Source organism: Corvus moneduloides, chromosome 4 (assembly GCF_009650955.1).
Source record: "Corvus moneduloides isolate bCorMon1 chromosome 4, bCorMon1.pri, whole genome shotgun sequence".
Lineage (NCBI taxonomy): Eukaryota > Metazoa > Chordata > Aves > Passeriformes > Corvidae > Corvus > Corvus moneduloides.
In genome coordinates this window covers 50,520,082-50,534,993 of record NC_045479.1, presented here as the reverse complement: position 1 = coordinate 50,534,993, position 14,912 = coordinate 50,520,082, and the positions used below count along the sequence as shown (strand labels likewise).

At 39.4% G+C, this 14,912-nt stretch overlaps 1 protein-coding gene across 1 annotated transcript in view; it reads right to left on the bottom strand.

The window, feature by feature from the left end:
• The window catches only part of CFTR (CF transmembrane conductance regulator), a 91,498-nt gene that overhangs the window by 64,345 nt on the left and 12,241 nt on the right, over positions 1–14,912 (bottom strand). Inside the window, exons 2-7 of the mRNA XM_032107494.1 lie at positions 14,195–14,305; positions 11,283–11,394; positions 6,345–6,560; positions 5,353–5,442; positions 3,821–3,984; positions 3,201–3,326 (exon numbers count right to left, since the gene is read on the bottom strand). Of these exons, the coding sequence (XP_031963385.1) occupies positions 3,201–3,326; positions 3,821–3,984; positions 5,353–5,442; positions 6,345–6,560; positions 11,283–11,394; positions 14,195–14,305 (819 nt within the window). The remainder of the gene's footprint in view (positions 1–3,200; positions 3,327–3,820; positions 3,985–5,352; positions 5,443–6,344; positions 6,561–11,282; positions 11,395–14,194; positions 14,306–14,912) is intronic.

Genomic DNA, 14,912 nt, shown 5'->3' with positions numbered 1-14,912 from the left:
CTGAAGAGACTGCTCTCATTTTGACTCTGTTCACTTCACATACCCCAGGTGCCCTGCAGCTCAGTTTTGCCTGGACAGAAGCACCTCTGCTGCAGTGACAGAGCAGTTGCTCCCCTGCAAGAGCAATTAACAGGGGCTAGAGATGGCGCTAGACCCCACGATGCCCATTCACTGGGTGAGTGCTATAACCACTGGAATACCATGCAGAAGTTTGCAGTCACATCACCGATGGCAAGACCTGGTGTTGCAAGGCTGAGCACCATAATCTTTATGTGTCTTCTTATACTGACCCAGTGTCTGCATCCAAAGTTCGTCCACATAGATGCTGTGTGAAACACCCTTTCAGCTGCCCATCACACATGCATGAGAATTCTATATGCATCCAGCATCCTACCAACTTTTGTCAGCCAAAGAGAACTTCAAAATCCCTGACAGAAAATCTGAGCTCAGCCCGTTTTGGAGCAGTGCCTAGCATTTCTTGTTAAATCTATATTTCACAAGAGAAGCCTGAATAAAATAGCCAGACACACAAGTCACCACCATGATGGAGCTACTCCCTGGGAGAAAAGGCCTTTTAAGTCCCTCCAGAGCTTGTATGAAACTGCAAGTGGCAGCACCGAATAAGGATAACAAAGACTTTGGGACTTGGTGCTCATCCAGTCCCACATAAATGTCTGGATAGAAGCTATCAAAAAGACCCCCAGTGCTGAAGAACACAGCCCTGCTCCAAAGAGGGAGAATGAAAAGCACTAACCCTTTTCAGTATGTTCCCAAGTACCAGCCACAGAATGATGCAGCCACAAGCCAAAGTTTTTGCGAGGTGTTTCTGTCTGACTTGAAAGCTCTGTAGATTACACACTTGCTTGGGATAGGTCCTGCTGATGCAATATGGGTACTTGGAAAGAGATGTAAGGGACCCTATGAGCCTTGTGCATACACAGAGTATAGGCCAGTGTAGGCCTGTTTTTGCAGTGATGCTGCAGGAAACCAGTACTAAATACATAAGCTTGAGATCCTTCGCTTTACATAAAGATGTGTCTCTGCTGGCAAAGTACAGACACTTCTAACCTTCACCCTCTCCAGTGCTGTGCTATGGTTCAGAGCAACAGTTTGCTGGGGTGTTTTTTTGCTCCTCTGAATACATTGCATAGCCCATAGGAGTGCAGGTATGTTTATTCAAGCACCTGTCATGAACAGTTATTTTCAGTGCAGACTTAAGAGGGCACAGAGTAGACAGCCCATATTGGTGTCTCTGAAGCTGATTAAACTGGCTTGTATCAGAAAATGGCAGCATGTAAAAATGATTTTGTGATGACTGAGTTATAACACACTGGCTAAAACACAGACATGGCTTCAAGCACAAGGTCTTGTTTCCTAGCACCTTAACAAACCAAATGATGGGGAGGTTTGGCAGAGCTGGTTCAGCAGCCAAATTCAATCGAAACTGATATTCCTGGGTTGACCTGCTCTGGTGATGTCTTCACCAAATGACCTGCTGTATGACTCAAAAAGTACAGAAGAATCATAGAATTATAGGGTGGTCTGGGTTGGAAGGAACCTTAAAGATCATCCAGTTCCAAGCCTCTGGCTGTAAGCAGGGACACCTTCCACTAAACCAGGCTGGTCCAAGCCCCATCCAGCCTGACCTTGAACACTTTCAGGAATGAGGCATCCACAGCTTTTCTAGGAAACCAGTTCCAGCACCTCAATACCCTCACAGAGAAGAGCTGCTTTCTAATATCTAATCTAAATCTACCCTCCTTCAGTACAAAGGCAGATAGACTTTGTCCTATCACTATACACCCTTGCAAAACATCCCTCTACTGATTTCTTATAGACCCCCTTCAGGTACTGAAAGGCTACAACAAGGTTTGCCCAGTGCCTTCTCTTCTCCAGGCTGAATAATTCCAATTATCTCAGCCTTTCTTCATAGAAGTACTCTGATCTTGTAATATTCTTGTCTTTTAAAAATCCATGTATCATACAATAAAAATTAACTGCAGCATTACAAAATTTACTATAAATTATTATAGAAAATATAGATAATAAAATAACAGTCCAATTTCCAGGTTTCTGTGACCAGTTTGTGGACTAGAGTTTATTTAGTTAATTTCTAGAGGATTTGCTAGCATGATGTGCTCACAAATTTCCTAAAAGCAATACATGCGACTAATGACATCAGGCAAATCCTAAACTAGTTCCATCCTTGAGCTAGCACTCATGACCTGGATTCAGACTGAGTTTTCTCTAATTGTTTATAGTAAACAATTACAAATTCTAATGGTAAAGAACTCTTTGCCTGGATTGTCTTTCAGAAAGCAGCTGAACAAGAAGATGTTTGTGGAACAATATAATTTTATGTCTGTTATTTACATGATAACGTGACACTTATATTTCTTTTATTTTCCCAATCACACACCTGGCACAGAATTTTATTTCTCTGTAAAGGACTAAACAAACACACAGGACACATGGGAGAGCTTTAATGCAGCATCACCCATCAATCAATATGTCACTTCTCCTCCCTTTCCCCAGGACTCCTTGCTGGTAACAAAGACTTCCTTCTCACAGGTCTCAGCTAACTTTTACCTCCTTTCTCTTTCAGGTCTGGTAGTTACAGTTCAATCCTTATATTAATTGAGGAGATAAGCATTCTACAAGGCCATCTACAGACAATAAATGTTAATGTAAATGTGCATGATAAATACATGAATCTACTCTATTCCTTTCACAGCTTGTATGCAAATTTTATAACCAGCTTTATTGCATTTCTCAGAAAATGGCAGCAGAGGATTCATATTGTTTCCTTCACCACAGAATAGGGACGTCTGTTAAGCCTTAAGTAACCGTCACAAAAGGGCTTTTTATTTTAAGATGAGGACAGGGTTGGCCAGAAACAAACACACATCCCACAATTGTTTTACCTGTGCAAACTAACCACTGAAACATCATTATAACAAATGAGGAAGTAAATTAAAAAAAAAACCAAAAAACTCTCACCTCCATAGTAAACTTGAAAAAAAAAAAAAATTGGGACAAAAATCCAAGCTGCAGTGTGGGAATGCATGGTTAGTTTATTGAGGATTAATAGTTGTTGCTTTACCTCTTAACTAACATGACCACAGATGATGTTCATAGCCACCTAATTTTTTTTTTTCTGAGCACATAAAAAAATTTGTGTAACAAATGAGCACACTTACTCACGGATGTTTTCAACCATTTTTTCCATTGCATCTTCCCAACAATAGGCTTTAACTGACTGTATATTTTCAATTATTTCTGAGGTGATGACAAGTCTCTCATTGATCTTTCCTGCTCTCTTATTCCTACAAAGTAAAAAGGCAAGAGGTTAACTTTCATCTTTTTCATCCTGCATAGTTAGCTTGTATCCCATTATATCTTATGAAAACAGCTTCCATATATGCCTCTACTTAAAATGTTTACTTTAACAGAATTATTATGAAGAATATAGAAGGAATTATTATAAATCCAGTAATTGTTTTAAAAGGAGAAAATGTGAATTCTAAAAAGAATAAATCAAGTAATGAGCAAGGAGTTTTAATTATAAAAATTCTAGATTTAATGCTAAATCTAATTTTATTGCTATTTACTCCATGTTAGACTTTTCATTTTTTTAATTCTAGACACCTGCTGCTAAATAAGTAAAGTTTTGTTTGTAATTTTCCATACACAGAAAACACTCTTTGGACTCATCCTATGCAATGTTATAACCAGAGTCTCTTAATCAAGTGGTTTAAACTTCTTAAAACCAATGTGTTTCAGGAAAATATATTGAAATATTTTAGAACATTCTTGTCACCTGTATTTCATCATCATTTGTCCCAGCCAGGCTTGGAATAAGACCACGACTATTAGAAAAGCAAGTCCAGAAAATGCAGAAGCTTCTAACATATCCCAGAGCAACCCCATCAGCAGTGCCACTTGTAATGGTGCAATCCATACAAAATGAGCCAAAGCAAGACCCTATGGAAGGCCACAGTAGAAAACAATAATAAAAGTTAGAGACATGCTCTGAAAACTACAAGAAAAGGAAGTAGTCATTAAAGTGACACTTTGAGAAATGTAATGAAGAATGGTACAAATATTTCCAGCAGAAAAACAAGTTTATAAAGGAGGACTTTTGATCCCGAGCACATAGCATTCTGGGTGTTAATTATGATGACAGGGCAGCAATACATATACATTCCACACCTAAAGTTTGATTTTTCTAAGGCAAAGTTCAATCTGCAATTGTCTCTTTGTTACGTATATGCATGAGGAAAAGTCACAGCTTTGTAAAAGTAAACAAAATTTGGCATCAATGCTGGCTTTTCAACCACTGTAAGATGAGAAAAATACATGTAAGAATCTTCTGAGGGTGTTAATCTGATACAGAAGGCAAATATTACTTTGGTGAAGAGATGTATGTTGTACACAACCAATTCAAAGCAGATTGCCGCCTACTTCAGTCACATTCCTTCGCATTCAGGAGGTTTTGGAGTGAATCCCGTGATCAGGTGCACAGGAGTCTGTGTTACTGCAGCCACACTGCTGCAATGACAGACCACTTGCCTTGCGCAGCACTAGCTGGCATTACTCTATGTAGTCACACAGTGCTTAAAGTAAATACACCCTGCAGTTCCAGCCACGTGTCTACAGTCTCTCTGATCTTGTGTCTTTCATGGGAAGAAAATCTTATACTACCAAAGGGCCAATTAAATACACATAGAGAACAGAAGTTCATAGAGTTTCCAGTTCCTAAAGGCATTAGCAGGGATTTACTGTAGTCTAACAAAAGAGAAGTTTTACAGAAGACTCTGTAAGATTTTCTAAGACAGACCTCTAAGACTTCCTAACACAGTCTTCAATCAACAATCCCTTTGAGTGGACTGGGTAATAATAGGAACAGGGGGCTGAACCTCATTGCTTGTTCAATGACAGAAATGGACTGGATCACCTTAGTAAAAAGATACAGTCATCAGGAAGTAGGATGGAAAGACTGAACCAGCAAGTTCTGACTTCTTTGAAACCAACTGTTTAACCCAGAGATTTCCTGGCAGGTTTTCACTGGACTGCAGAACAGACACGTTTTTATGATGTAGCTGTTCTTTAGGTTTCTTCTTTTAATCAGCATAGGAGAGAAAGGATTTCATAAGTATCAGAATGAGCATTTCTATGACCATGTGCCAACACATTTTCTTAAAGTAATGAATGAGCATTTAGTCTACAATGAGCACTCAGTGTAGTTCCTCATTTATGCTCCTTCCTTCCTTAATATCCGTCATGAATACCTTGAAGGGTTACATTTGTATTTGATGGATCACCAAGCGAATTAAACAACTGATGACGCACCTCATCAAATTTGTTCAGATTGTTGGAAAGAAGACTGACCAATTGTCCAGTACTTATTTTATCTAGAACTCTGCTTGACAGTTTTAAGATCTGTAAAAGAAAACAAAACCATATAAAAATGGTCATCTAAATTATCTCCATAAAACAGAATAAATAAAAATAAAAATGATAAGCAATGGTACAGTAGTATAAATAATAATCCATTTATCTGTTTATGCTATAAAGAAAGTCTCATTAAACTTGTTATTTATGTCACTTGAATTCAATATAGCCATTAAAATTGCTTTAAAAATATTTATTTATTGACTTAATCCTTGCTTTCTGTTGAATATTTTATGGATATAGATATATATATGCAAATGCAAGCTTTAATTGAGCATGCATGCTGTGTGCTGCTGTGCATCCTCAAAAATCTCCTACTGTTGCCCCTCTTGACAAATATTTCTGAAAGATGCTTTCACAGTGAGTTTATACTAGAATAACTAACATGTTTGTTTAAATTAGCTGCTTTGGGTATTGGTAAAACCAAGTTACTTTTTAAATCTTTGTATTTTTGAACATGTGATGGGTTGACTCTTCATGCTATAGAGATGTCACACAGTATCATTCAAACTCAATCCCTTCAATGTTACACTTATTCTTTAAATCTTCACCTCTAATTCTCTTTTGAAGATATTCTTTGGCCACCAGCATGTTATTCTTCCTTTGCAGTAAATATTTTTAACAGGAGCACAGTGGTAGAACAATTAAGGTATCTCACCAAATATCCAGCAAGTCTGAACTCACAGAGACTGATTTCAGTCAAACCAGCTGTAGACAGGTATTTAAGTCTTTGGACTGGGAAATGGAGAGCTGTCAGAAACTGTTAGCCACATTGTTCTTCTGTGTACTTTGTGTACCTTAACAAAACTACCAATCTTTCAACAAAGTAGCCTAAAAGTTACATAGGCTACTGACAGAGGCTTGGTTTAGAGTGTAAATGAAACAAATACCTTCTTATAAATCAAGCTAAACATGGCTATCCTCATTTGCATTCCAATATGATGAAGACCGAATATAGCAGGGTGCATAACTAGTGTTCTCACAAAGAAGAGAAGGCACAAGCCAATGCCCAGGTAGTAGGCTATGGATCTTTCATCAGAGTTGTCCGGATCATAGGAAGCTATTATTCTCCCCAGAAGAAGGGGTTGCACTGATTTGGTGACTTCCTGTAGAGGGAAACAAGAAAAATAATTTTGGTCAGCAGTTTGTTAATTTTTTTCAAAATGGCTAACATTTCAATTTCAAGTCCTACCAAACGAGATTTAAAGTTTTATATCTTAAATGAGGAAGTCAGGCCTGTTTGCTGTGCAAACCACAGAAAATTGCAGTAATTGCACAGGAGAGCAGACAACTCACTGCTGTCTAAGTCTGTGATGCTCCTGCAACTCCACCAAAGCAAATCTAGCTCATAAATTTTGTTTGATCATTTTCTACAGAAGTGACAACTGAGATTAGCTTCCACATTTACTTTCCAGAGTTGTAATGGACTAGCCGAATCCAGTTTACTAGGCTGGATCTCTGTTTTGGTCCCTAGGAAACAATTCTCACTGCACTTTACTGGACATACAGGACACAAGAAGCCTCAGAACTCCCAAAATGAACACCACCATTCTCACAAGACAGTGAGAATACAGCTAAAAAAAAAAAAAAATTGAAATAGCAACAGAATAAAAGTATAAATAATTGGATCATCCTATTCATCCTACTCAACAGTATCCAGTTTTTTAACAAAAGCAGGAGGAGAGGGAGTAAATGGTAGGGGAGGCAAATTTAACAAAAGTCCCAGAGAGAAAACAGTCTCTCCTGCATTGGAGGCCCAGCACTTCCCATCCAGGGATGAGCAGTACAGTAGAGAACCAGGGTAGGAGAAGAGAAAGAGGTAAGGTCAAACCACTAAACTACAAGGTATCCAAATGATTTGATAAAGCCCTGACTTTACTTTATTCTGCTATTACATTTGTCCTCAGTCTCCTTTTCCATTGTAATTAAATCGCACCAGAGTTACCTCACCTATGCCTTCCATTTCCCTCCCTACCCCATCATTCCCATATTTTCACTCCTCTAACCTCATCTTTTTCCATCTCTGCCTCTTGCCTCCTCTTTCTTCACCCAGTCTTTCCCAAAGAACTGCAAAAATCACCCGTGTGCTGTGGTCTAACATTTTGCTTTGTCTTCTGCATGAGCTTCAGGAGGACATGAAGTATGTATGTGCTCCTTTGCTTCACTTGCTTCACGTTATGTTCAGTTTAAAACTACATAGTGTTATGAACTTAAATGCATCTCCTTATCCTTCTTTCTGTTGTGTTGCAGCAGAAAGCATCTGATACTTCCAAAGTAACAAGACACTACTGAATTCTTTTTTATAGAGATGTGTTAAATTCTGCCAAGAAATTATTAGTACTGCTTTCCAGATGAAAACCACACAGAGCACCATTGAGACTCAGAGAAGGGAACTGGTGAAGTTTAGCTGTAATTAATGTTCTACTGTGATAAATAGATTAGATAAATCCCCTTTAATTTTTTTCTTCTCCTTTGAGTTCTCTTATACAAAAGCAATCCCAAGTACTTCTATAACCTGTACTGTAATCCCTTTTGAATGTCATTGTTGGCGGAGGTGATATTCAACATTCACTTTTTCCACAGAAGAGGTAGAATTTTACATCTCAAACAGCATACCTGTACTATGTGCTACATTACCCAAATCCAACACCACTCTTCCCCAACACAAATGCTGTGAATCAGGAACCAGCTTTGACAAAGACTTCAGTGTTATTAGTAGGCAAAGGGAGGAGTGTTTATTAAAAAACACATGACCCAAGACAGCTGTGCTTAGACCATATGCATCCCAAAGCGTCAAACCAAGACTCCCCAAAACTCACAAAACATTCACCTCTCAAGGACAATACAGTGCTTTCATATTCTTGGAGATTCCAAGATAAGCTTTTCTATATAGGCTTAAAATTGCAAAATTTTTTTTGTGTTTACTTTTATTCCAGTGAAAATGACATGTTCTGCTGCTGTGTTTGTTGTGACTATAAATGTATTGCATACATTCCGAACTTGCTGGAAAAAAAGAAGATTTACAGACTAGAATAGTGGCTGGCAATAAGCCAAATCATACGCTATCTCATGGGGCATAAAAGTCCACTGGTTTACAGTGGAGATTTATCAGCTTGCTAACCAAAGATATTATCTAGTCTACATACAAATCAAAGCAGAACTACCTGGTTTTCATTTCTCCTCTTGTAAACTCGAAATTACCCACTGATATAAATATTAATAAACTGATTAGAACAACCTGCCTGAAAAAAAGAATGGAATTTGTACACCTAACAGAAAATTCCGTTTTCGAGAGTCATTTGCCTTTACCTGTCCTTATTCTTCCCTCTGCATTCATCATAGGCCACTGAGAAACCCATAAACGTCCCCCTCACAGAAATCTTAATTAAAAGAGCAAAGATCTGAAGAGAAATGAGATTATGACACAGGGTATTGTGCTAATCTGACCGGGTATGATTATTCTTACGCAAAAACAACTTTTATGTTACACGTATCCCCCATATGTTCAAGCACTCTGCATTTGAATACAATAATGCACATCTCTTTTTGGCATATGGCCAAGAAGTGCTTCCCTCCCTGCCTCCTCACTCACACCCGTGACCCATATGCAAGAACTTCAGGAAATCCTCATTAGGGTCCTTTGGGATATGATACTAAAACCACTTCAAAGTTAATGTTAGCAGCTGTTGTGCCTGAGTGGAAATACAAATTTCATGGCGATAAATAATAAGACCAAAATACAAATAGAATCAAACTGATCCTCACAGCAAAGTACCTAGTTAGTTAGCAGGTATCAAGCTAAAAACAAAGATTTTTCTTTCACCACTGTAACACCTTCTCTTTAAATTGCAAGACTCATATTCTGATGGGGTGAGGAATGGAAACTGTCTCAAACAGCAAGGGAGCAAATACATCAAGTGCAGTAACTCAATGGGCCTAACATAACACTATTTATGAGGGGGAGTTGTAGTACTCTAGGGGGCCAGAGCACAAGTGTCCACCCTGCAATAACATCATTACCTACAGCGCATCAGGGACGAGGGAGAGATGGAAAAAAGGCTAGACCTAATGAGAGCAAAGCTGTGATGCCAGTTGAAAGGACAACTACACAAACAGCAGGGATGTCAGCAGAGTTTAAACCACAGTCCGAGAAAGATGTCATGAAAACAGCTCAGAGATTAGACAAGAGAAGAGCTGAAAGGAAAATGAAGATCAAAAGAACACACAACTTGGTTACACCTATGCCAGTACGGCACAACATCCTGTCCCCTTTCAAATTAATGGCAAAGCTCCCATTAATTTCCGTGAGCAAGCCCTGCAAAGAACACCAGCAGCTTAAGGAGCAATTTGGTTTTTTTACAATTCCCCTTTCAATTTAAAAAGCTTTAAATACAATGAAGACTAATGCTAATAGAATCAAGAAATTAAACTAAGATTTAATCTTTCCATGTTCATTGTGGAAGGCACAGATTCGTTTACTATGTGTTTAATTGCACATATCTGTGATTTCTTAAAGATATTTTTAAAAAACCCCATACACACAACCAAAGAATATGACTCAAAAATCCTGCAGTCTTGTTCTGTCCTCACCCAGTCTAAAATTGTACTCCATTAAAAAAGTCCACAAGGATAAATCCCTGCACATGCATGCCTACACACACTGCCTAAACTTTGGGAAAGGGTGTTATCCTCAAGACTGCCTGCAAAAGCCCTCAGACACTGCTTAACTTTTAACAGGAATGCATTAGTGCAAAGGTTCCGGCTGGCAGACTCTGCAGGTGCACCTATTACAGTGTATGGTAGGCTACATTTGTAGAACCGTTTTGTTGTTGGGTTTTTTTTTTACAAACAAACCTATCATGAATAAGGAGTTGCTGGCTTGGTGAGTAAAAAAAGTTTAAAATCTAAAGGCAGTAATGACATCACAGGAGCACATAAAAGACATGATTGAGTAGGGGTCAAGATGTCATCCCAGAGAAGAGCTGACAAAAATGGTGAAAGAGCGGAGAGAGAAGGGTTATCATACATACATAGCAAGGGGCCCTGTCCTAGATAGTTAACTGCCCTACCTGGACAAAGACAATTTAGGGTCCAGTACCTAAAGGGTATCCCCCTGACACTACACTACTCCCTGCCCTCAAAGAATGGACACTCTGCTTAGCCTTCCTTTTGCTGCCAATGTATTTATAGAAACCTTTTTTTTGCTGTGTTTAACGGCAGTGGCCAAATTTAATTACAATTTGGCTTTAGCCCTTCTAATTTTCTCCCTCACAACATCCTTTTAGTCCCGACTTGCCTGCCCCTCCTTATAGAGGTGATACACTCTCTTTTTTACCACTCAATCACAGAAACTTGGAAGTAACACAGATATTTAACGTGCACATTGGTTAACAGCAATTTTCAGATTTACAGTCTGGCTACACAACATACCTAGTGAGACAACCATTAGCAATAAATTATTTTCACAGCTCTTAACTCCAGTGATAGGATTGTCAAACAAACAGGTGGCATTTAGTAAGTCAAGGTAATCCTAGCTAACATGCTGGAAAGGTGATAAACATAATCAGTTCAGACTTTCACATCAAGTTCCTGATCATACACTTGGGAGCACTAACAGCACTAGAAACATTTAAAAACTATTAATATGTATGTTTTAAAAATATTAAGATATTATCAGAAAATACGTTTTTTAATGAAAGCCCCTGAATACACCTCTGTATTTATCACCTTTGTAAGTAATACACAATATTCTGTATTAATTTAGCAGTCCCTAAAACTTGGATCTATTTAAGGAACACGAAAACCTTACTGAAGAGAACAATTCTTACCCCTAAATATAAAATTATTCCATAGAACATAAATTTCCAGAAAAAGCATCGTCGAAGAGCATTAATGAGTTTGGGTTTCTTCTTTGAAGTTGCCAGCTCTCTGTCCCATTCTCTGAAAAGAAACCAAAACCAGAACCATTAAGCTGTATGAGCAAATACACGGGTCTATGTCTGTGACATACTTCAATTCACTCAAGTATATCCAAGGAGATTTAGCTAAGGTGGCTAATGAAAGAAAGCTTTGCAGAAACCCCAAGGATCTGTTCTTCATGGACTTGATAGATCAATAAAAGTTCAAACCTAGTTCAGCCACATATTTGGTAGTTTTAAATACTCAGTCATACATCACCCCGCAGGGAATTATTTCATTAAAAGGTCACGTTGTATGTTTTAAAGAAACCTGCTGTACTTAAAACCAAAGTACAATAATAGGCAAATAAACGTTTTGGAGCTCTTCCAGTCTTGCAAAAAAGAAAGCACCAACAAAGCATCAAAAATGTGACTTTTCTACTGCACAGCACTATTTTCAACCTTGTTGCTGGGACAATAACTTTCTTAATAATAAATTTTAGATCAGAAGCAATGTTGTGTACAGAGAACATATATTTCAGCAAAAATTCGACTCACAGATTAAAGCACTCCTGAGAATTTCCTCAACTAATTATTTTCTTCATTTTTCAACAGAATATTAGATAACCAGAATATTTCATTTATAAACTGTCAAAATGCATAAGCATACCAATGTTCTCAATAAATTCCACTGGTTTGGAATACTTATACCACAGTGCAATTACAATTGACTGGGTGGGCACAACAGGGCAGATGTAAGCTGCCCTGAAACACCAGTGAAAGCTACACCACCAGCTGGTGGAAAGGGAATGGATTTAGGCATCTCTATTGTAAGAGTTAGTCACAAGTCCAGCACAATTTCTAAATTAGGACCCACAGAAATAGGGTAAATAGTAAAAGCTTAAATGACAAAATTCAGAGTACAATTTCTGCAGAAACAATTAGTCTGTCTACAGTGGTATCAAAGGAAAATAAGAATGCTATTTTGTTGAAGAAAACCAAGGTTTTACAAGGTTATTTTGGGAAGAAAGAACAGTATTTCTGCTGTCTCCCTTTCCAGGGAACCAACATTGAAACTCTGAGTCTAGCCTTGCTCATCACCCTAAAATTGTGCGGGATCTGCTGCTCCAGCTGGATCCCTACAAATCTATGGTGGCTAATGGGATTCATCCAAGAATCCTCAAAGAGCTGGTTGATGTCATCGCAAAACCTCTCTCAATGACATTTGAGCAGTCTTGGGAATCTGGAGCAGTCCCAGCTGACTGGAAGCCAGCAAACATTGTCCCCATTTTCAAGAAGGGCAAGACGGAAGACCCCAGAAAATACAGGCCTGTCAGTCTCAATTCAGTGCCTGGCAAAGTTATGGAGAAAATTATTCTGGGAGGTATTGAAAAACACCTTAACGACAACACAGTCATCGGTCACAGCCAGCACGGCTCCATGAGAGGAAAGTCCTGCTTATCAAACCTGATTTACAACAAGGTAACCCACCCAGCTGACCATAGGAAGACAGTAGATGCGATCTTTTTGGATTTCAGTAAAGCTTTGATACTTTCTGTCACAGGATCCTTCTGGAAAAAATGTCCATCCCACAGCTGGATAAACACTTTATGCAGTGGGTGAGCTCATGGGCTGAGCACAAAGGGTTATAGTGAATGTGGTGATGTCAGACAGGGGACCTGTCACTACTGGAGCTCCACAGGGCTCTCCATCCTTGTCCCTGTGGTCTTCATCATCTTCATAAATGACTCGGAAGCAGGACAGGAAGGGATACTGAGCAAGTTTACAGATGATACAAAACTGGGAGGAGCTGTTGACTTCCTTGAAGGCAGGGAGGCCCTGCAGATAGACCTCAGCAAATCAGAGAACAGGGCAATCACCAACCATATGAAGTTCAGCATTGGAAAGTGCCGGATTCTGCACACGGGATGGGGCAACCCTGGATGCACAGACATACTGAGGAATGAGGTACTGGAAAGCAGCACCATGGAAAAGGGCCTGGGGATCCTGGTCAATGGCAAGTTGAATTTGAGCAGCAGTGCCCTGGCAGCCAGGAGGGCCAACCCTGTCCTGGGGGGTATCAGGCACAGCATGGCCAGCTGGGCAAGGGAGGGGATTGTCCCTCCCTGCTCTGCACTGGGGCAGCCTCGCCTTGAATATTTTGGGCAGGTTTGGGTGTCACAATATAAGATATAAAGCTATAAGAGAGTGTCCAAAGCAGGGCCACAAAGATGAGGAAGGGCCTCGAGGGGAAGCCATATGAGGAGCAGCTGAGGTCACTTGGTCTGTTCAGCCTGGAGAAGAGGAGACTGAGGGGGGACCTCATTGCAGTTACAGCTTCCCCATGAGGGGAAGAGGAGGGGCAGACACTGGTCTCTTTTCTGAGGTGACCAGCGACAGAACTTGAGGGAATGGCCTGAAGTTGTGTCAGGGAGATTTAGGTTGGACATGAAGAAAAAGGTTCTTCACGCGGAGGGAAGTGGTCACAGCACCAAGGCTGACAGAATTCAAGAAGCATTTGGACAATACTCTTGGGCACATGGTGTGATTCTTGGGGATGTCCTCTTTAGGGCGAGGAATTGGACTTGATGATCTTTGTGAGTTCCTTATAACTCAGCATATTCTGTGATTCTGTGATCAACGGCAGATATCACAGGTACCTGTATATCGTAATTTAGACCATCTAGGTGGTACATCTGCACCAGGGATCCCAGTCACGTCCAAAGTACAACTGTGTGCAATCAGCTTGCACCCAACACTATTCAAACATTTCATCAAAAAGCTTTGTAATGAAAATTGCAATGTGCCTCCTGAAACAAATTTATTTAATTAATCTTTCATACCTTTCCAGTTTTTCAGATAGATTATCAGCAGAGTCTGAAGAAGGGATTTGATAAATATCTGACAGCTCCAACCGTCGCCTGTAACCCTTTTTCAAAATCGGGTTTGTCCATCTAAGCAAATACGAAAGAAAAAAAAAGGTTAGAAACATTTCCAACATTAATTCTGGAGTTGCTTTGTCTCACCCTGAATATTTTATCCACAGCATCCAAGTATGCCCAAGTGCACATGCATTCACATACCCACACATATATGACAAAATATAGTGCAGCCCTGAATTGTATTTACAAAACTATACTGACAAATATAATACTAAAAGAATAATTGTGAAACTCCTGCATTTTATAAGTTTTGGGGTGCGATCATGCCCCAAACTTCCTACTGATTCAGTAGGAGACAAATGAACAGGGGATTGAAATCTTTGTACTGTATTTCCAGATATGCTATGTGCTATGTCCATATAAACAAATAATAAATCAGAACTATAGTAAAGTGGATACGTAAGTTTCATTCCTATCTATCCTGCTCTGGGGAGACCCCACCTGGAGTACTGCGTCCAGCTCTGGGGCCACAGCATAGGAAATACAGGAACCTGTTGGAGTGAGTCCAGAGGAGGCCACGAAGATGATTAGAAAGATAGATCACCTCTCTTGATGAAGAAATGCTTAGAGAGTTGGAAAGATAGAGCACCTCTCTTTATGAAGAAAGGCTTAGAGAGTT